The sequence below is a fragment of the Chinchilla lanigera genome, unplaced genomic scaffold (genome assembly GCF_000276665.1).
Source record: "Chinchilla lanigera isolate Chin_1 unplaced genomic scaffold, ChiLan1.0 scaffold00086, whole genome shotgun sequence".
NCBI lineage: Eukaryota > Metazoa > Chordata > Mammalia > Rodentia > Chinchillidae > Chinchilla > Chinchilla lanigera.
Window position 1 is genome coordinate 3,913,013 of NW_004955487.1, and position 22,139 is coordinate 3,935,151.

Here is a 22,139-nt window from a genome sequence, read left to right on the forward strand (position 1 = left end):
TGATTATTTTATGTTGAGATATTTTTGTGCTCTATTACATGGTTAATTTTTGTATGCTCCTTTTATGTATGAGAAGAATTCAGAAAACTTAATTTTCTTTAACTCTTTTATAATTTTTTTCCCCTCCCATTGTCTGTCACTTTTGGAGAGTTTTAAAGTCTCCCACTATCATTTAGATTTCTCTATTTTTACTTGATTGGTCAACTTTTGCTTTTATACTTCGGTATGATTTTATTAGCAGTTCTTTCTGGTGAATTAAAACTTGTGTTGTTATCACTAAGTAGCGACCTTTCCCTCTTTTGTCTTAAAAATACCTTATTTTGACTGATGTTAATCCAGTCACTTTTATTATTTAGTTTACCATCTTTGTTCTTTGTCTTTGTCCTTAAGTTTTAAGAATATCTCCTGAAAACAGTGTTTTGCTGATTTCTTAAAATCCAGTCTGACAGGCTGTAGGTCTAGCTGATCAGTTAGTTCGTATCAATTATTGTGATTACTGATCTAATTGGAATATTTTCTCCTGCTTTATGTGGGGTTACATTTGTGTGCTTGTCTTTTGTTTTATTTTGTTCTTTCTTGGTTCTTTTGAATCCTGTGTTTGGTTCCATTTACCCTCCTCTACTGTTATAGAAGTTTGTGTCCTTTTTCTACTTTAAAGGGTTAATGTTTTAATCTTTGTATTTAACATAACACCTGAAGTTAAGTATCCAGTATCTTTCCTTTCCAACAACCTAAGAACCTCAGAGGTTCTTTAAAGGACTAACAGAATCTCTAAATTTGTTTTCTATCACTCACATCTTGGACATTTTGTTGGCTTGTTTAAAAATGTAATCTTTAACCTCGAAATTAAATATTATTTGGTAGTATCATTAATATCATCCTTGCTTGCATATTTGCTAGGTTTTTTGCTGTTTGTTTTTTCCTCACCTTTATGAAGTCTTCCTTCTGAGGTCACTCTCCCCTGTGTGTCTTTTGGGGTAGGGGTGTTTTGGGAGAAAACCTTCCTGGTTTGGTGGATCTGGAAAAACCTGTCTTTCTTTCTTTTTCTTGCTTGCTTGCTTGCTTGCTTTCTTGCTTTCTTTTTTCTCTCTTTTTTGGAAAACAGGTAAAACAAAATTTCATGACAAGATGATAGGAGAATAACAATAGTTAATACATTGCATATTTAAGAGTACAAGAGATGGTCATAAAAGATTCTCCAATTGATACTAGCTCAAATCTTCCCTGTCTATGAACTAAGAGACATTAGTAGTATAACTAATTTGCATCTTTTCTCCCTTTTCCCATCCTTCCTTTCCCCCATCCCAATTCCTTTTTCCTTTTTAACAGTTTCTTCCCATTTCACAATATGTATTGTACATTTTAGACCTTATTTACTCTTTCAATTTCTCATACCAGGGAGACAATACAATGTTTATACATGTGGGTCTGATTTATTTTACTAATGAGTGCAGTCTCAAGTTGCATCTATTTACTTATAAAAGTCTCAAGTTTATCCTTATTTATGGCTGAGTATAAAAAGACTCCATTGTATAAAAAGACTACATCTGTGTATCCATTCTTCAGTTGATGGGCATTTGGGTTATTTCCAGGATTTAGCTATTACAAATTGTGCTGCTGTAAACATAGGTGCACATATATTGCTGTGGTATGGTGTTTTCAATTCTTCAGGGAAAATGCCAGAAAGGGGAATAACTGGGTGGAATGTGAGGGACCTCTAATCCTAGCTTTTTGAGGAATCTCCATACTGATTTCCACAGTGGTGGAATTAATCTGCACTCTCACCAACAGTTTGAGAAGGGTTCCTTTTTCCCCACTGCCCCTCCAGCATTTGTTATTAGTTAATTTCATGATGGCAACCATTCTTTTTGGGGTGAGATGGACTCTAGTGTTTTTTAAATTTGCTTCTCTTGAATGATGTTAAACCAATGATGTTGAACTTTGTATATTTCTTGGCCATTTGTATTTCTTTATCTGAGAAGGGTGTATTCATCTCAGATGCCCATTTTTAGATTGGTCTTTGAATTTTGGGGACCTCATTTTTTAATAAAAATTTATGTGTTTTAGGTAGAAGTTCTTTCTCTGAGGGGCAGTTGGCTAAAATTTTTTCCCACTCTGTGGGTTGTCTTTTCACTCTGTTGGTGATTTCTTTTGATATTCAAAAGAAATCTTTTTAATAAGATGAGATCTGTTGTTCATTCCTTGAAGTATTTTCCATGCAGTTTGGTTTTTGTTCATGAAGTCTCTGCCTACACCTATGTCTTCAAGATTTCTACCTACTCTCTCTTCCATAGTTTTTGTGTTTCTGTTTTAATATTTAGATATTTGATCCATTTTGACTCTAGTTTAGTGCATGGTGATAGACATGGGTCCAGTTTTAGTCTTTGGCATGTAGACAGCCAATTTTTCCAGCACCATTTATTAAGAGGCTATCTTTCTTCCAGTAAATATGTTTGGCTCCTTTGTCACAGATGAGGTGGCTAAGTGTATTTGTAATTGTCTCTGCATCTTCTATTCTGTTTCACTGATCCTCAAGTCTATTTTCTTGCCTGTATCATGCTGATTTTATCCTAGTAGCTTTGTAGTATACTTTCAAGTCAGGAATTGTGATGCCTCCTCCCTTAGCTTTGTTGTCCAGAATTGCTTTTGCTACTCTAGGCCTCTTCTGGTTCCAGATCAATTTTATGAATTTTTCTCTAGTTCTGTGAGGTATGTTAATGTTATTTTGATCAGGATTGCATGAAATCTGTATAACAATTTTGGGAGTATGGCCATTTTCACTGTGTTCGTTCTTCCTATGCTTAAGCATGGCATATCTTTCCATTGTCTGATATCCTCTTCAATCTCCTTTTTCAGAGTATGTAATTTTCAGTGTATAAATCTTTTACTTCCTTTGTTAGATTGATTCCTAAGTATTTCATTTTTTTGAATGCTATCATGAAGGGTGTGGTTTCCCTAATTTCTCTGTCAGTGAGTTTCTTGTTTGTGTACAAAATGCTACTGATTTTTGAGTGTTGACTTCGTTTCCAGCCATGCAACTGAATTTGGTTATTAACTATAGGAGTCTTTTGGTTATTAACTGTAGGAGTATTTTGGTCTTCTATGTAACGTATCATGTCATTTGCAAATAATGATAATTTAACTTCTTTCTTTTCTATACTTATTCCTTTTATTTCTCTCTCCTGTCTAATTGCTCTGGCTAATGTTTCCAGAACTATATTGAATAGGTGTGGTGATACTGGACATCCTTGTCTTGTTCTTGATTTTAGAGTGAAAGCTTTCATTTTTTGTCCATATAATATGATGTTTGCTTTTGGTTTGTACAAGATTGAGGATAAGACCATCTATTCCCATTTTCCATAGGTTTTTTTTAAATCATGAATGAGTGTTGGATTTTGTCAAAAGATTTTTCTGCATCTATTGAGATGATCATATGATTTTTATGTTTGACTCCGTTGATATGGTATATTATGTTTATTGATTTGAATGTGTTGAACTATCCCTGCATTCCTGGGATAAATACCACTTAGTCATGATGTGTTATCTTCTTGAGTATTTGCTGCATTCTGTTTCCTAGTATCTTACTGAAGATTTTTGTATCTGTATTCATTAGGGAGATTGCCTGTAGTTCTCTTTTTTGGTTGGGTCTTTCTGTGGTTTTTGTATCAGGGTAATACTTATCTCCAGGAATGAGTTAGGGAGTACTGCTTCCTTTTCAATCATTAAAGAGTTTGAGGAGTATTGTCATTAAATCTTCTCTAAGTTTCTGGTAGAATTCAGCAGTGAATTCATCAGGACCTGCGCTTTTCTTTGTTGAAAAGAACGTTTTTTATTACATTTTGTTGTTTTTTATTACATTTTGTTGAAAGCTTTTAATTACATTTTCAATCTCATTAACTGATACTGGGTTATTGAGAATTTTTATATCTTCTTGATTCAGCTTTGGTAATGCATATGTATCTAGGAATCTGTCCATTTCTTCTGTTTTCTATCCTATGAGAGTAAAGATTTTCAAAGTAGGTAGTGATGATCTTCAGAATATGTACAGGATCTGTAGTGATTTCACCCTTTTCATTCCTTATTGCATGAATTTGAGTCCTTTTTTTTTTTAATAAGGTTGGCTAAGGGTTTTCAATTTTATTTATTCACTCAAAGCACCAACTCTTTTATTCATTAATTCTTTGTATTATTTTCTTAGTCTCCATTGCATTAATTTCTGCTCTTATCTTTATAATTTCCTGCTTTGTATAGGCTTTGTGCTTGACTTGCTTATCTTCTTCTAGAAGTTTGAGGTGCAGCATTAGGTTGTTTATTAGTGCTTGTTCTGTTTTCCTGATGTGAGAATTCACCACTGTAAATTTCCCTCTTAGGACTGCTTTCATTGTGTCCCACAGGTTCCAGTATGTTGTATCTGCATTTTTATTTAATTGTAGATACTGTTTTATTTCTTATTTATTTCATCTGTGACCCATTGATTGTTCAGGAGGGTGTTATTTAATTTCCATGTGTTTATGGAGTTTTTGCAGTTTCTTTTGTCATTAATTTCCAATTTCATTGCACTGTGGTCAGATAATATACATGGGATAATTTCAATTTCTTTGCATTTACTTAAGCATGTTCTGTGGGCTAGTATATGGTTTTAGAGAATATCCTATGTGCAGCTGAGAAGAATGTGTATTCTGATGGTATTGGGTGGAACACTCTAAACATCTACTAAGTCCATTTATTCACAGATTTGGTTCAGTTCTGATATTTTTTTTCTGATTTTTTTCTAGTTGTATCTTTGTGACAGTGGGGTATTATGGTCTCCCATTACAATTGTATTATTGCTTATTTGATTTTTCATGTTTGTTAATATTTGTCTTATATAGTTGGGTGCTCCTTCATTTGGTGCATATGTATTTATGATTGCTATCTCTTCCTCTTGAAGTTTTTCCCTAACAAGTATATAGTGACCTTCTTTGTCTCTTTTGATCATTCTTGGTTTGAAGTTCACATTGTCTACAAATAGTTACCCTTGCTTTTTTCTAGGTTCATGTTACATGGAGTATTTTTTCCATCCCTTGACTTTCAGTTTATTGAATTTCTTTATTAGTTAAATGTCTTTTTTTTCCCTCTTTTCTTCTTTCTTTCTTTCTTTCTTTCTTGGTACTGGGGATTGAACTCAGGGCCTTGTGCATGTTAGGCAAGCACTCTACCAACTGAGTTACATCCCCAGCCCTAAACATGTTTTTTGTATACAGTATGTTTTTAGATTTTGTTTCTTGATTGAGTCTGTTTCTTTTGATTGGTGAAATGAGCCATATACCTTAATGGCTATAACTGATATGTATTGGCTTATCTTTGTCATGTTATTTTCCTGCTGTTAGTTCCCTCCTTTTTCCCTCTGTTTAATTGCTTGCCATGCCTGGTGGTTGCTTTCTGTTGTTGTTCTTGGAATTGTGGTCTTTTTGTCTCTGTCTAGAATATCTTTCAGTACTCTTTGTAGGGTTGGTTTGGAGGGCATGAATTTCTTCAGTTTTTTGTCATGGAAGTATCTTATTTCTCCAGTAATTTTGTTTTTGTTTGTTTTTCTTCTGGTACCAGGAATTGAACTCACAACCTTGTGCTTGCCAGGCAAGTGCTGTGCTGATGAGCTAAATCTCCAGCCCCTTCTCCCATTAATTTTGAAAAATAGTTTTGCAGGGTACATTAATCTGGATTGGAAGTTGTTTTCTTTCAGGACTTGAAATACTTCATTCCAAGTTCTTGATTTGAGGGCTTGTGTTGAGAAGTCTGTCATGATTTTGATGGGCTTTTCTTTATAGGTGATTTGTTTCTTTTCTCTAACAGATTTTAATATTTTCTTCTTTTGCTGAATTTCTGGGATCTTGATTATTATATGTCTGGGTGTAGATTTATTTTGGTCATGGCTTACTGGAGTTCTATATGCCTCACTTAACTGTATGTCAGATTCTGTTACCATGTTTGGGAAATTTTCTGCTGTTACTTCTGCAAATAGTCTGTGTCATTTGTATTGACTCTTGCTTTTACATTGACACCTATCAGTCTTATATTGTTTGTCTTTGCATCATCTTGCAGCTCTTGAATTGTTATTTCTTGATCCCTTGTTATTTTTAAGAGATCTTTCCTTTTGTGATTGCTAGCCACGATCCTTTCTTTAAGGTCTGAAAGTCTATTTTCAGTTTCACTCAAGGGGTTTTGCCAGCTTTCAGTGGAATTTTCAGTTTCCTAGATACCTGTTTGAATTTGTTTCATGCATTCTTTTTCTTTCCTATATTAATCTCTCACAGTTTCCTTCATTTTCCTATCATCTTCTATTTTTTATCTATCTCTACTCTAGATTTACTGAACATTTCCTTTGTGATGGTTGTCATTTTTTTTTTTTGCCTGAGAGATTACTTCTGATCTGATGTCCTCTATAGCTTCATGGGCTTCTTTCTTTACTTTGATTGCTATCATTTCAAAATTTCAGGTGTGTGTCTTCCAATTTCTTCTGTGTTGATGTTTCTTGGACTTGTTCCAGGTGAGCTGGAGGCCTGAGATTGCATTTTGCTTCTTTGTCTTGTCATTTTCTATTTCAAAAATTTTCATTTTGTTTTCTGTGTTGATCCTTGTAAACTTTCGTTGTAGATAGCTGTATCACTAGTATCAAGTCCTCTGCAGGAAAAGTCTTTACTTCACAGATATCCTCCGTGTGTTGGAGATTCTTGGTTTGTGTCTGTCCCAAGATCCTACCTTTTCAGTTAATTAAGAGTGAGATGTTGGTATCTGTTTGGCTCAGTCCCCAGATCTTTGGTTCTGGGATATAATGAGGTTATTACCTTAGAGCTTTCTAGTATAGTTACAGAAGGGAGAACAACTGATTACAACAGATTTAACATCCTAGCTGAAGTAGTATGATTGGCAGTAACAACAGCATCAAGCACAGTTTAGAAACTGACAAACTGTGGTAACTTTAATTTTGTACCTTAAACCATAGGAGCAAAATCTACAATTATATATGAGAATCGATTGTAAATTGGGAGCTTGTCTTCACAGTGTTTCCCCTTGGTAGAGTGATTTAACCCTGCGGTGGGGACATTTAAGAAGGATAGTTGATAAAACAAAGATAACTGAAAAGAAAGTAGAAGCAAGGCTGGAAGACAAAGCATGATCATGCAAACTTTGGGAAACTAGAGAAGAGGACAGAAGAGAAACAGTGAGGGAGTGAGCAAGGGATTATCTGAACTTGGTCTCTGGGTTCGGGTAATGGGATTTGTTTTCTATGGCTGGTTCTCCCCAGCCATTTAGAAAAGAGAAAAAAGAAAAGAGAAAAGAAAAAGAAAGAAAAAAGGAAAAAAAAGGGAACAGAGGTGGCCCTATCCCCCTTCTTCTATTCCATGTGTCTTTGTCCCCAAGCACAACGCTGGTTTACCTAACTTACCACTGTTGTCTTGTATTGTTATTGTTACTTCAGACTTTTCCATGCTGCTAGTCCCACCAGCCCATCCTGTGTGCCCTAGTTGGGACCCTGCTGTTTTGCTGGTATTCCCTCTGGTCTCTGGGCCTTCCCAGGAGGTTCACTTCAGTTGTGGCAGCAGTGAGCGGAGGGGCCGTTCTCTGGCATTCTGTTGCATTTACCTGGGTCACAGTGGTGGCACACTTGTATTTCTTGTAATGCTGGGAATTGAACACAGGGCCTCATGCATGCCAGATAAGCACAGTACCTTGGAATTATGTCCCCAGCCCTTACACCCATATTTCTCAAGCAACTCTTGAGCCAGCCTCACAGGTTTTGGCTGACAGTTTGCTATTTGCTGTGGTCCAGGGTCCCTGTTCCTCTGGAGATCACTAGCAGACCTGATCAACACTCTGGGGTCTTCTAGATTCTGCCTTTAATTTTGATGCTCTGCCTTTTTGTGCCAGTGGACCCAGGGATAGCTTTGTTTTTAATTATCTTCCTTGGGAATAGTCCTGCTTCTTAACTCTGAGAATTTGTACATTTCCTTTTTTTTTTTTTAATTCTGGACAATTCTCAAGCATAATTCTTTAAGAGAGAACACATCTTGCATCCCTTTTTCCCTGTGCATCTGTGTCAAAGCCTGGTAATCACCCCCCTTGTCCCACCTCATTTTCTTAATTCTTATCATGTTTTTCATCTGCTCTTACATTGCCAACTGAGATTTTATTTTCAGTGACTATAACTTTATTTTTAGATACTTCATTGGTTCTTTTAAAAATATTCCTGGTGTATTTTGGTAGTCTTGTTGCTTGCTTGTATTTTTGCTTCCAGTATTTTTTTAATTTTTTTTTTTTTTTTTTTGGTTTTTTTCCAGTATCAGGAATCGAACTCACGACCTCATGCTTGCCAGGCAGGCACTGTGCTGCTGAGCTAAATCCCCAGCCCTTAGTTTTTGTTTTTAAAAGATTTTCATATCTTAGGTGCTTTGAATATGAGTTCTATCTCTTGTTTTCTTGGTCAGCTCTCACCCAGGTTGCAGGTTTATTCATGACTTTTATCACAAGTTTCTTTAGGTTGCTCAGAACCTGTGGTGTCCTAAGGGGTTGGCTTTGGGTGCATTCTGAAAAACACCAAGGGCTTCCGAAAACGCAGGACTTCCTTAAAGTTAAATTGTTGGCTTAGATTTCTTGGATTACATTACTATTGTAAGTTTGAACCCAAACTTTTCTGAGGATAAATGCAGACCACAGAGTCTCAAGGTAGGACGTGGAGGCTTTCATAGCTGAGAAAAGCAACTTGTTCCTGACATTTCCCTGTACCAGCTCATTCTTTAATCCAGGAGTGTAGTTTTTAGGAGCTGAGACTTTTGCAGAAGTCTCAGCTCCAGCTTTCTACCCTTTGTGAGGTTAAAGCAGTACTTTCTGTCACTGGGACAAAATACCAGACATGTACACCTTAAAGAAAGGGAGGTTTAATTTGACCCGTGTTTTGGGGGAATTCAGTCTATGTTTGGCTGGCTGCAGGGCAGAAACATCATGAGGAAGGACCCGGGGGAGGAGAGCCAGGAATGTACCCAAAGCCAGCCCCTTAGAAACCACAGACAGCAGGGAGACAGGAAGCTGGGACAGAGGGGAGGAGCTGGGGACAAGAACACAACCTTCCAGGTCACATCTCCGAGGGCCAACCTCTTTCTACAAGGCCCCATTTCCAAACACTTGAGACTTTTGGGGAGTACTTTAGATCTAAACCATAACACTGTTCCATCTGTAGTCTTTGGATCCTTAGTAGATACCAATACTGAAAGCGCAACCTCCATTTACCAGTTTGGTTTCAAAATGGCTTCACTTTTTTGCTCCTGGTTGAATTTTTTGCTTTCCTGAAGGCACAGCTATGCTTTTGAACTATGTCTAAGATTTTATATGCGGTGTGACTTTGTGTTTGTTGTTGTTATTGCCAGAATCAGAAGCCCTTGAGTCTATTCAGTTGACAAATGAAAGGAAGTGTTGGCAAACATACTGTAAGAGAAAAATACTCTCAGATCTTCACTTCCATCTCTTGGCTTCCAATATAAATGTCAAACTGCACGGTTGCCATTTCCACCTGGAAGTCTCACGCCATCTCATGGGCAGCACAGCTGCCTCTGAATCACCTTTGTCACTGAATGTCCACTCCCCTCTACTATCCAGGTGGGCTTATCCCTCAGGGTCAAGAGACCACATTAGCTATTGCAGAAACATGCTCTTTTCCCTGGAATTGGGAATGCAGGGACAAGTGGTGACACTGAAGTTCCGCACACCCCGGGGTGCTGGGATGGCCCTCAACTGTGGAACTAGAGCCATAGTTACCCACTCTGTGCGAACCCAGGGCCTGCTTGAACTCAACTGGGGCTGGAAGGAGTGAGAATTCTACTTGGTGACAGAATGACTGTGACCCAGCCCCATCCCCATCCCCCATGCAGTCTCCAACCTGCCCAATAGGGCTGTCACACAGCTGTGTGCAGAGAGGGCATTGCTTAGGATCTGGCCTGGGATTCCTCCCTGAGAGCAGCCACATTTGCCCCGGACATGGCGGGTACAGGAGGAAATGCTGAGTATTACTAGATGACATGCAGAATTGCTAGCCTTGAAGATCACTAGATGGCGTCTCACAGTTAGAGGGGCAAATTGCACTTCCAGACCCAAAAAGACCACCAGAAGTCAGCCTTCTAGAAGCAGAGGTGCCCCAGCTTGCCCAGGTCCCTGCCCTGGAACCACGTGCTGAGCCAAGGCTGGGGTCTCCACAGGCTTGCTCGGCACCTGTGCTCCTGTTCTCCTTGACTTCTAAGGCTCTGGCCCCCCCAGTTCTCCAGGCCCAGGCTGCACATGCTCATCCCTCATCCGTGTGGGCTGGGATAGGGTGGGGTCCACACAGTAGGCTGAACCAGGGGGTTTAGTATAGAGTCACCAGTTACGATAGGAGGGTCATCTCGGGAGGAAGGAGGCTTGCCTGTGCCCAGAGCTGTGGGAGGGAGGAGACAGATGCTGGGGGATGCGGCACAGAGGGAAAAGAGCCATTCACATCCTGGGCAGTGTGGGGTCCCTGGTGGGTGCCTGCTGGACCACAGCTGGCAGCATGGTGTGCCCCAAGGGTTGTCGAGGGGGTGGGTGCAGGCAGAGTGAAGGCAGGGCTTGCAGGGACTTTGGAGGGAATTAGAACCCTGGCATGGGTGCAAGAACATGTGGAGCTCTGCTGGTTGATGCTGGGGGCACCGTTTCCATGTGCCTCGGCCTGAGGAAAGGCTACAGCCAGGCTAGGACAGTGAGTCCCAGGGGCACTGAGGGTCCTCCTCCTCCTCCTCCTCCCACTCCAGTGCCTCTCCTGAGAACACAGGACCCTCCTTCTGCAGGTGCAGCCCTGGGAGATTCTGCAGGGCACGCAGCAGAGCCTGCAGGCGGGTTTGGATTCGGGAAGTGGTCAGTTGCTTATAGACACAGATGGGCTCTGGAGGGCAGAGAGGCACAGGGAAGGCTTCGTGGGCCACGTGATCTCTTTCTCACATGCTTCTTCATGTCTTTTCCCATCTCTTTAAAAATGCAAAGCCACTCTCAGCTGATGAGCCCCACAGAGCAAGCAGTGGGCCATTGTTTGTCAGTAGCCAGTGCCATCTCGACCCCCTGCCAATCTCTGGGGCCAGCCTGAGAAGTGACACAGGCCTGCATAGGGCAGCAGATGTGTATCTGACTCCTCCAGGCAATGGTGAGCAGCTGCTGGTGACCCTTCAGACAGGCATGGTGAAAAGCCCTGCTCAGATCAGTCCCTTCGTGCAGGAGCCCGGGGCCATGTGTTGTGCCAGGTATTGGGTAACTGGGGTGCATGGTAGCACTGCCTGCCCTGTGGAGCGTGTGATACTGCGTTGCTCCTCTCCACTAGCTTCTGCCGAGACACAGGCTGTTGCGGGTGAGGTGGGCTAGGAGAAAAGTCAGCACCCAGCATCTTTTAAGACCGGTGGCCCTCGTTCTCCAGGCTGCAATGTTGCTTTGGGTGACTTGTTTCCTTAGTAGAGGGAAATTCCTGGCTTCCCTGTGGTCCTTCCTAGTGTACTGGCTCTGCAGACTGTGGAGCAGTACTGTGCTGGGGATCTACCAATGCCAGGCCCGTATTCTGCTGTGACACTGTTGCTTGTTTTTTGCGCAGGGATTGGCACTGTTCGGGGCCCAGGCAGCAGTCCTCCAGAGTCTGGGTGGTTCTCTTTCCCCTGGCTGCCTTCCTATGTACTGGATCATCTCAGGCAAGGCCTGAATAAAAGGTGTAACTGTCTTGTGGTCCCTCAGGTCAGTGCTCTGCCCAGACCTGGGCTTTTCTGGGTTAAATGAAGTGACACCTGCTTCCTTGCCTGCTGTCTCTGGCTTGCCTGCTTCCTGGCTACTCCTTTTACTGCGAGCAGAATCTGTGCTCCTGCTGCCCCCCAGGAACCTGCCAGAGAGGCTGGGCTCCCTGGCCACTGCCTGGAGGGATGACAGAAGTGACAGACCTGATGCCATTCCCTGGGCTCTCTATCACTTTGTGGCCTCCCAACAGTCAGCTTCTGCTTCCCGCATTCTGGGCTGTGTAATCAACACATGATGCCATCCCTGGAGCTTTTCAGAGGCCGGCATCGGGAAGTATTTTTAGTCACGCATCCCCAGCAGCCTGCTGTGCACCCAGCTATACCTGCATCAGGTGATTGCCTGGTGGAACTGGATTCTACCTCGTTCACCTGCTCTGCCTGCGCCAGATGCAGGGAGGTGACTTCGGTCTCTAAAAATAGCTCTCTGGTTGGTTCCTAATGTGCTCATTATGTTGTAGAGCCATGGAAGCCTCCTCCTCCTCCAGCTGGGGATCAGCTTATGTCCCCAGCCAGAGCATTGTTAGCCCTTTAGCAAGCTGACTGCAGCTGCTATTCAGGCTCACAAAGGCTCTAATCTCCTTTGAATTTCTCTAAGCCTTTTGACTCCGTAATCCCTTCCAGCAAGCAGCACACTGCTTGGGTACAGTTGGCCCCTCAAGTATGCCTCTTCCATTCATGTGGCCCTGATTATCTTTTTATCTCATTAAGTGCCTTTAGCTCTTGTGTTCCATATTAAAAAAAAAAAAAATAGACAGAGGCATCAAATTGGCCTTAAAGGTTCAACTTGGATTTTCTCTTTCAAAGCAGTGGCCTGTTAAGGAGTCAAGAGGCCTCATTTCATTCCTGACTCTGGTGCTAATGAGCCGTGTGCACTTGGAAAAGTCGGTTAACTTCAGTGGGCCTCAGTTTCCTCATTAGTAAAATGGAGAGGCTGGGTTTATTCAGCACGAGGTCCGCATTCCTTCCGAGCCCAGCTGTCCCGTGGGTATGACTCTCTCATCACTGTGGATAGGGTAGCTGTGGACAGTGGTTCTGTCCTTTGCACAAGGGCTTGGTTTTAGACAGACCCAGTGCTTTGTGCCGCCACTCTGGTTTTACTTAGCTTGCGCTTTGAGGCTTGGACTTGGTTGTACGCAGGGACCTTGCACCGCACCCTCTGGGGGCTTCTGGTCATTGTAATATTAATTCAGCACAGGTAGTTATATTCCAGGACCTAATTTCAGGATAAAGTTAAAGACAGAGATGAAAGATGAATGCCTCCCTGGTTATTACAGCATTTTCCTTCTAAAGATCGACTTTCCCTGCTCAGAACACCTTCGTTTCTTTGATATCTGCTGGAAGTGCATTGAATGCTCTGTTGCAATTCGTACAGCTATGGAAATCCTCAGAGCTTCAGAAACAATTTGTGTGTCTCCATAGGCAAACCTCCCGTGTTTCTTAGTGCTGTTTACCTGAAATTTCATTTGCTCCTGAGGCTTTAGAAATTACTGATTACACCTACCGTGTTCCTTGTGCTGGAAGTGCACTCTTCATCCTGCCAGTTTCATAGCCGTGTTCATCTCTCAGGTCCATGGTGTTGGCAAATGCTCCTAATGCAGGCAACTTTCTGAGCCCTGAAGGTGACTTCTTATGTTTAGATTTTCAGTAAGGTATTATAGACAGCTAAGCTAGGTAGAAATATTATAGGCAGTCAGACAGGGCTAGGCCCTTGAGGGAGTCAATAGAGAGGATGAGAACACATTACAATTGTGGTTGGAGGTGCATCTGTTGGAGGCCAGGCCTCAAGATAAAGACAAAATGACCAGGCCTACTGCCACCCTGAGAGATAGACAATAAATTAACATTAACATCAGTGAATCCTTGGGTGGCTGGAACATGGCCCATTCTTTTTTTCCTGAAAAGCCCTGACTTACCAGGTACATTTGCTGTGTGACCTGCTTCCCCATTGGATCAATTTACCTAAACAGCTAAACTCGTAATCTTACTGGTTGATCATAATTTTGTCCCAAGTTGTACCCACCTCATGATTTTACATCCACCTTGTGATTTTGCACTCTCCTTGTGATTGTGCTGTATAAAATTCAAGTCCCCTCCTGTCTCTCAGGAGCTCTCGTTCTCAATAAAATTGTCCTACTCTTAACTGCCACTGGTTCTTACAATTCATTCCTTGATTTTAGGGGACACAAACTCAGCATATTGGACATTTAGGAGGTTGGGAGTTACATTTATTTACCCTGTGTCAGAGAGACATCAAATTCACTCAATACCTACCAAGTTTTCTTTTCTTTGTTTTGTTTTTGAGCAAAACTATATATATATATATATATAATATATATATTTAAATTAGTACATGCTTGCAGTTCATGGGCTCCCTGAAAGGCCATGTGACTGAAAACATCAGCCAAAAATTAATTTGGATGCAGACAGAAGTCATTGTGTAGTACATCTCATAGTTAAAAGTAGAGGTGTTCACATTAAAATATTGATACATGCAGTAACACCTTGGATTGCGAGTGACTTGTTGCATGAGTGTTCTAAGAGCGCATATTTTCTAATAAGTTTTAATTTGCTAAGCGAGTGATATCTTGCAGTGTGAGTAGTACGTGCCACCAAACATGACCTGAGCACAACTGAGCCAATAAATCTTCTCTCTTCTCCTTTCTTTCTTTCCTTCTCTGTGGTATTGTGGGTGACTGTCTCCCAATAGCAAGAGGTTATGGAGGAAATCTCTTCTGAGGGGAGGAGGAGAAAACAGAGGAATCAGTTTAAATGAGATTAGACAGATGTGTAAAATGTGTGAAATGGTGCAAAATTTTGTAGAAAAGCACCACCCAAATAAGACTGCAGCTGTGAGCTATGAATCTGTTTAAGGACTATGCAATGTCACATTTTCACAAAATCTTCTAAAGAAGGCAAAAACAAGTGTCACTGGATAGATTCTTCGTTAAAATTGCACAAGCCAGGTGTGATGGTGCTCGCCTGTAATTCCAGCACTCAGGAAGCCGAGGCAGGAGGATTGCTTCCAGTTTGAAACCAGCCTGGGCTACACATTGAGTTCAAGTTTACCCTGGACTACATAGTGAGACCCTGTCTCAAAAAAATATATAAATAAATAAATAAATACATTTGCACGACAAGAAAAAGATTCCATAGAGCTAATAGGCAGCAGTGATGCACAGTAACCCTCCTCCCTCTTGTCTCACTCACACAAGCCGAAAAGGTTTCAAAGGTAGGTGCAGGTTAATTTGTTTATTTTTCTTTTCTACTTGTATCACAGTATTGTGATCATTTTTTTTCCTTTGGGGGGGTGGTGCTAGGTTACTCAGGACCTCACGCTTGCCAGGCAGGCACTGTGCCCCTGTGCTGTATCCCCAGCCCTATGATCGTTTCTACATGAATATTTTTGGGTTGTGGAATGAATCATCTGTGTTTCTATTATTTCTTATGGGGCGATTTGCTTTGATCTAGAAGCGCTTTGGATTATCAGCATGTTTCTGAAATGAATTATGCTAGGAAATCAAAGTTTTATTGAACATAGATAAATGATCTGTATGATTCTTTATGTAAAAGTTCTATGTTTTCTTATACGCAATAAAATATGTGACAGGAGCACGGAAGTTTGAATCAGAAAACCTTAACTGAAATCCTAACCCTTCTACTTATCTGAGCATACTTACTGATGGTAATAATAACAACATGCATGAAGTTAGGTACTGTGTCATTGTGCCTGGGGCTGTTTTGTTGTTCAATAAATTGACACTTAGACTGAAGGGCCGTAGTGGCTAATAATAAGTGGTGTATTGTCAAATATAATATAAGGTCCTCATTTTATAATGCTATATGTGTCATTTTTGTAGTTCCCATGTAGGAAATACTACTCATGAAGTGTTTTTTCTTGCTTTAATGCAATGAAGGGTATGTTGTGCCCAAGGTACACTCCTATAATCCCAGGTCCTCAGGAGGCTGAGGCTGAAGGGTCTTAAGTTTGAAGCTATCCTGGGCAACTTAGCAAGATCAAAACCAAAAAAGGATATATTCTGTTCTTCATTTGAGACCAGTTAATGATTTAATTTTCTTTTTTTCGTTTTGTTTTTGTTTTTTTCTGGTACTGGGAATCAAACTCATGACCTTGCACTTGCCAGGCAGGTGCCGTGCCACTGAGCTAAATCTCCAGCCCCTGATGATTTAATTTTGAAACCTGTTCATTAAGGTCTCCTTTAAAAGGGAAAGGAAGGTGTTTAGCACATTTGCAATTTAAAACAAAATGGAATGCACATTTTGCAAGGTGTTTATGTATGAATTTAATGTTAAATCTGGTTTTTTATAGCCTCTGTGTATGATGCTGGGTGCTAGGTATCAGACTCAGGGCCGCACACTGCTAGGCAATCCCTCTACACTGAGCTACACCTCTAGTTCTGAACCTCATGTTTGAAGGCTGTGTCATACTGAGAGGTTTGCCTGGAGTCTGCACATTCTTGGCCTTCACATATGAGGTTAGTCTCCATCCACATGGTGCCCAGATCCTCAGACCATCTGCAGAAAATGGTGTCAGGGCTCTGGGAGCCTGGAGCTGAGTCTGGGCCATGTTGGTGTGGAGGGGCCTAGGGCACTAAGAGTAAGACCTGTGGGCTTTGGCCAGCAGGGCCTCTGAGCCCAGACATCCATCCTCAAACTGAGATGGATCAACGCTTCCAACAGCGTTTCCCAATGGAGGGCTTGTTGCGTGTTTACACCTGTTTCTGACAACCCCATAATGCTTTGGGCAGAGAGACCCATTTAATGCCATCTCAGATGTCAGCTGGGTGCCTGGGGGCTGCCTTATATCCACCCTATTTTGCTCCTGTGTTTGAAGAACTGTTGAAGGACGGAAGGACATCAACTTTGAGACAATATTTTCTTCTGAGACAGAACGTTGGTTTTGTGACAGTGAGCAGGTGGGCTCGTGGATGGACGCTGGCCTGGCAGTGCCCATTTTGTGTGCTGGCCCTACTGGGCTGACCTGCACTTTCTGGCCCTAGTCTTAGGGTCCTGGGGAGCAGATGTCCCCTTCATACCTGTGTGCATGTCACCTACTGTCCCTGTAGCCCTGCTGATGTTCTCCTCTGTTGCTCAGCTTCCGACAGCCGAGTCCTGGGGTGTGCAGCTGTGTGGAGGATGCCCAAGGAGCTGGAGTCTGGCGGCCACGAGTCCCCTGACGACTCTGCCAGCACCACGCAGACCCTGGAGCTGCTGTGTCACCTTGGGAGTGCAGCCCCCAGCAATGTGGCCTGGTAGGAAACTGCCCGATGCTGTCCTTCCCTTCCTCATCTTAAATCAGTGCTGCCCAGTCACCTGATGGAATAGTGACTCAGCTGGGTACCGTGCAGATGCAGTGCCTGTCACTTCATGTGGAAAGCATGTAATTCCTCCTTTCCTGGGGACTCTGTGTATGTGCAGTGTGCCTGGCATGCGGTGTCATGAGCCCTGTATGTCTTACCTTTACCTGTAGGTGTTGGCTCAAGGGATGGGAGGTGTGGCATCTGTACATGATGCCAGTGGTTGGAGGTTGGCCACTCCCAGCACCTTCACAGGAAGTCATTGTACAGACAGAACACTGTGAGAGTTTACAGTAATGACTGTTATTGTTTACTTAATGTGGTGACCCTTGGTGGTCACTGTATTAGAGAGAGGACTCTTCCCCTCTCTGTGGTTGGTTCTGTCACTGTCAGCTCTACCAGTTAAATAATTTAACCTAACAGATACTTACTAGGCACCTGTTGCACACACCTTGCCATCCCCAGGGACACCAGGGTGAGGGTTGGGGACTGTCCCCAGGAGGAGACACAAAGTCAACATCTCATGGTGGGCAAGACTCAGTGACAAGTCCTTAAGAGCCAGTTGTGTGGCTGCCGAAGAAGCTGTGTCCAGTCACTGTTGCTGGAGGACAGAGAAGGCTTCCCTCAGGAGGGGCAGAGCTGGGCTTGCTGTCTCTGCTCCAGGTCCCCGTGTGGTGTTGTACCTTGCAGTAGTGACAGAACGGTGCCCCACATGGGTGGTCTGAGGCAGGCAGGCTACAATCAACAGTCTGGGCTTTGTCTTGGTGATGGTTGTGCCTCCACCTGGCCAGGGGTTATGTGTTTGATGGAGCTGCTCAGAGGATTGAAGTTACACTGCCTTGCAGCATGAGGGAGGCACACGGGTCCTGAAGCCTGACGCCATCACCTGGGCACTGTCACTCAGCTGCCACCACTCAGCTCCTGCAAGGGCCCCGCATTTCATACAATAACCATGTCCCCCAGCAGTCAGGGTGTGAGCATGAGTGAGACCATGTGTTCCCAGGGGCACAATGGCAGACATGTGAGCCTCAGGCAGGGCAGTGGTCACTCTGGGAGGACACGAGAACAGAGGCCTGATCCATGAGCAGAGGCAGAGGAAGGTGAACATGGAAAAGGCTGCCTGGGGACGAGGAGTTGTCAGACCCCCAACTTCCTTCCCTGTCAAGTACTCTGTTGTGCACCTCTGGGAAGGCAGGACATGTGTGTGTGTTGTAGGGACTGATGCTAGGTTGAGATGCCACACTGTGCTGTCCAAACACTCCTGTGCCAGGGGAGCTGTTTGGAAGTATCCCCCCGGTGTTGGTGCATCACACCCATGTGCTGTCCACTGTAGTGCCAAAGACCCCCCCCCATGTACTCACAGCTTTGGTGTTGTCATATGTAATCTATTAGGACTCTTTAATGATGTCAAACTTTTAGTGTTATATAAGGAATTTGACTTGAAGATTTCAGTCAGTGAGAAGGCTGGAGTGAGCATGCTGTTTGGCGTGGAATGCAGTGTGATCACTGGTGGGTCTGTGGGTGTGCTTCCTGTTTGGCTTGTGCACTGATGCCAAGGAAGCCCTAGCAGGGGGCCCTTGGCATTTCCTCAACAACACTGCTGCTGGCAGAGTGTGTCGAAGAATGTCACAGAACTCCCCAGCATCCTGTCTGATGTCTCAGTGTGAGCCCTGCAGGCCAGAAGTATGCCCCACCCAAGGGACTTGGGTCAGAACACCTCTGCCCAGGGCCACTACGGCATCTGGTGGCGATGGAGCCTCTTGTGTCAGTTTTAGTCCTTGCATCTCACAGAGTGCACAGGGGCACCAGCCCCCGCCCATTGCTTTTAGCTCCTGTTTGGAAAGTTGTGTGAGCCAGGGTGCTTAGTGTGAACCTTATCATGTGGGCCCCAGAGCCCGGCTGTCCAGGCAGGGGATAGACAGTGCCCATGCCCTTTCCTTGGGCTCCACCCTGCCCCACGACTTTCCATCATTCACCCGAGTCTGTTTTCCTTCCTGGTGTCCTTTCTGCCCTTGTTGCCTGTGGGCTCCAAGCTCAGATTTCAAGACTTTGTCTTCAGCACCAAGGACAGCGCCAGACACAAAGGCCTCTACTTTTTGACTGGAAAACAGTGCATGCAGCAGCAACACTAATACTGAGCCCTCACTCGCAGCTGGGCCCCCTTCCAAGGGCTTTGCATGCATTACTACTGTCCTGCAGTCCCTGTAGATGAAGAGCAGCTGACCCACTTCTCAGTAGCGGCTTGGCGTTTGTGGCAGGGCAGTATGGCCCCTAACTCCAGGAAAACCTAATGGCTTCCCAGCCGAAGGAGTAGAAGGGGCTGTTCCTGTTCTCAACCTGAAAGTTGTTTCCCTGGCTGGGAATGTAAGCTTTCCTTCATCACAGTAGGTCTGCAGAATGTCCTAGCATCCTCTAGTTTTTCTTGGAAGGTGAATATAAAAAAGTGGTGCTTTGTGGAGGAGTTGCTCTTTTGGAAGATTATAAGCTTCCTTGTTTCCTAGCATGTCTCCTCCCCTTGTTTAGTTTGGCTGTCAGTCTGTTTGTTGTTGCCCCAGAATGTGGTGATGGATCTGAGGTGCAGTCCTGCCTTCTGACTTCAGATGCATGGCCACTGCCCAGTAACGCTCTCCCTCTGGGTCCCCTTCCTCCCATGAGTGGGAGTGATAGTGCGATCACTGACATATTCTTTCCAGCTCTAATTAGCTAGATGCCTTGACTAACTTTGCCACTCAGAGATTAATGGCAGACCCTCCTTCCATGTTCCCTTTGCATCAAAGTGCACAGCACATGAACTGCCCTTGCCAAGGCAGCTGCCTGGCACAGGAGAAGAGGGGCTCCCTGAGGAATGAGCACTGAGGGTCCTGCCCAGAGGACTGCCCTCCCTCTGCAGGTGAGGTCAGTGAGCACAGGCAGCTCTCAGGGTGGACTGGACTGGGCCCTGGGCGATGCTTCCACAAGCGTTGTTCTGCTGGGATGCCTTGTGGCCTTTGTCCTTTATCTTGCATAACCTGAATTGTGAAATATGGATACACAGCAGGATTAGTAAAATTCTGCATTGTGGCTGCTGGACAAACCAAGGTCGCATTTACAGTCAATTGCACTTCTTCACCTTCCAGGAGCAGACGGGGAAGGTCTCCTTTTTGTTGTATGTGGTTATTTGTCTGCAAAGAATGAAGTTTCTCCTTGAGTCAGTGGTGAAACTGATAGCTACGTGCATTTTTTCATATATGGAGTGGACCTATTCATCCTGAGCCAATCAGCTGCAGACCCACCAGGTCCCCTGCTGCTTCCTGGCACTTCACATCTGCCCAGCTGATGTTTACCCCAGAGGCCCTGGCATCCCTGATAAAGGGAGGTTTCCCAGAGCTCTGCAGGTGAGAGGGGAAAGAGGTAATTATTTCCCAAGAGTCTGCGCCGCGAAGCACCCTCAGCGCTGTGGGTCTGATGGCTGATTAGCTGCAACAGGGTGATTTGGTGGGTCTCCGTCTCCTTTTGCTGATCAAGAGGCATCCAGCTGCTTGGGGACCCTGCAGCTTACCTGCAGACGAGAGCTCCTCACCAGCTAGCGGAAGCAGAGTCAGACAATAGAAGCTTGCATGTTCGTGTTGTGCGTCGCTCCCTGAGTGGTGTATCAAGAGCAGTTGCACTCATCACGTTGTTTGTTAGATGATAGAAATCTCCTTTGAAGGAGAAATTACTAAACTCAGTAATCAGAAGCTTTAAAGGACACGAGTAGAATTGAAGGCAGTGGCTGCAGCGTCCCCCTAGCTCCCGCTGCCTGGATCCAGGGTACGGAGGCATCTGCGGTTAATGGAGTCAGGCACACTCATCCCCCACACTGGGTGTTTCTAGTGTGCTGCTCGGCATCTGGCCCACCTCTGCTCCCAGAGCCGTGGACAGGGAGGAGACCCCCCCATACAGATGGAATAAATATCACTGTGAAATACCAGACAGGTGGTGCAGGCAGGGCCCGCCAGGGAAGGCTGGCGCACACGACTGGGTGGTTATTAAGAGGAAGAAAAGGGCATGGATGATGGTGCTGACATTGGCGAGGAAAGGGAAGAGCCACACACGTGGGCCACCAGACAGGAGCTATTTTGTCCAGAAAAATAACAGCGAAAGAAAAAGATTTGGCCTCATCCCTTGTCATTTTTTTTTTTTTTCAATTCAGTATGACAGAACAGAGGAAATTGGCTTAGGTTAAATATTACAAAGAGTAAACTGATCGTTATCCCTAACATCATCTTTGAGGATAAAGAACTATGTTTGGAGCTGTCATGGGTCTACATTATAACTACTGCAGTGAGAAAGGAGAATTGCCAGGGATTATGCCAGTATCATCATGAAAGACTCACCAGGTTTTATATGATTTGTGCTGGTTTTATGTCCTGGATGTCCCTAGGTGTCAGGTGTACTCAGATTTATTTTATTTTACTTTATGCGAGGCACACGCAGCCCTACACGTGCCGGGCAAGCGCTCTGCCCCTGATACACACTCCCAACCCTGGGTTTAAGATTTTCAAACTTGCTTCTCTGGTGGCCAGCATGGTACTAATGTTGTCCCTTAGCTTTCAAAAGAAGTCTGGGAGTCTGTCTAACGTCCCTTAATTTATCCAAGAGAAGAACTATCATGGGGTGTTATAAAACACTATCAAAATGCCTTCTTTGAAGTTTCCATAAATTCTCCTGTTACGGTTTGTGTCTGGATGTACCCCCAAAGCCACATGCAGTCATGGGACAGGCTTTTAGAGTTTGTGATTGATTAATGGTCCAATGTTGGAATTATGGGTGTCAGTGCTACACCTGCCCTAGGGCAGATAGTTTGCATATGTAAGGGAGGAAAAGAGGCTGCTTGCCACCACTCCTCCCTTTTGCTCTTGCTGCTTTTACTATCTTCTGCTGCCCTGAACAATTGCCCTCTGCCATGTGCCACCCTGCCTTGGAGCCAGCTGCATATGGACTGAAACCTCCACAGACTGTGAACTAAATAAACCTTTCCTTCCTTCATTTTCAG

General features: G+C 43.8%; 1 protein-coding gene across 1 annotated transcript in view; it reads left to right on the forward strand.

The window, feature by feature from the left end:
* Positions 1 to 22,139, forward strand: part of Tssc1 (tumor suppressing subtransferable candidate 1) — a 94,282-nt gene that overhangs the window by 47,544 nt on the left and 24,599 nt on the right. Inside the window, exon 4 of the mRNA XM_005404376.2 lies at positions 16,924 to 17,080. Within this exon, the coding sequence (XP_005404433.1) occupies positions 16,924 to 17,080 (157 nt within the window). The remainder of the gene's footprint in view (positions 1 to 16,923; positions 17,081 to 22,139) is intronic.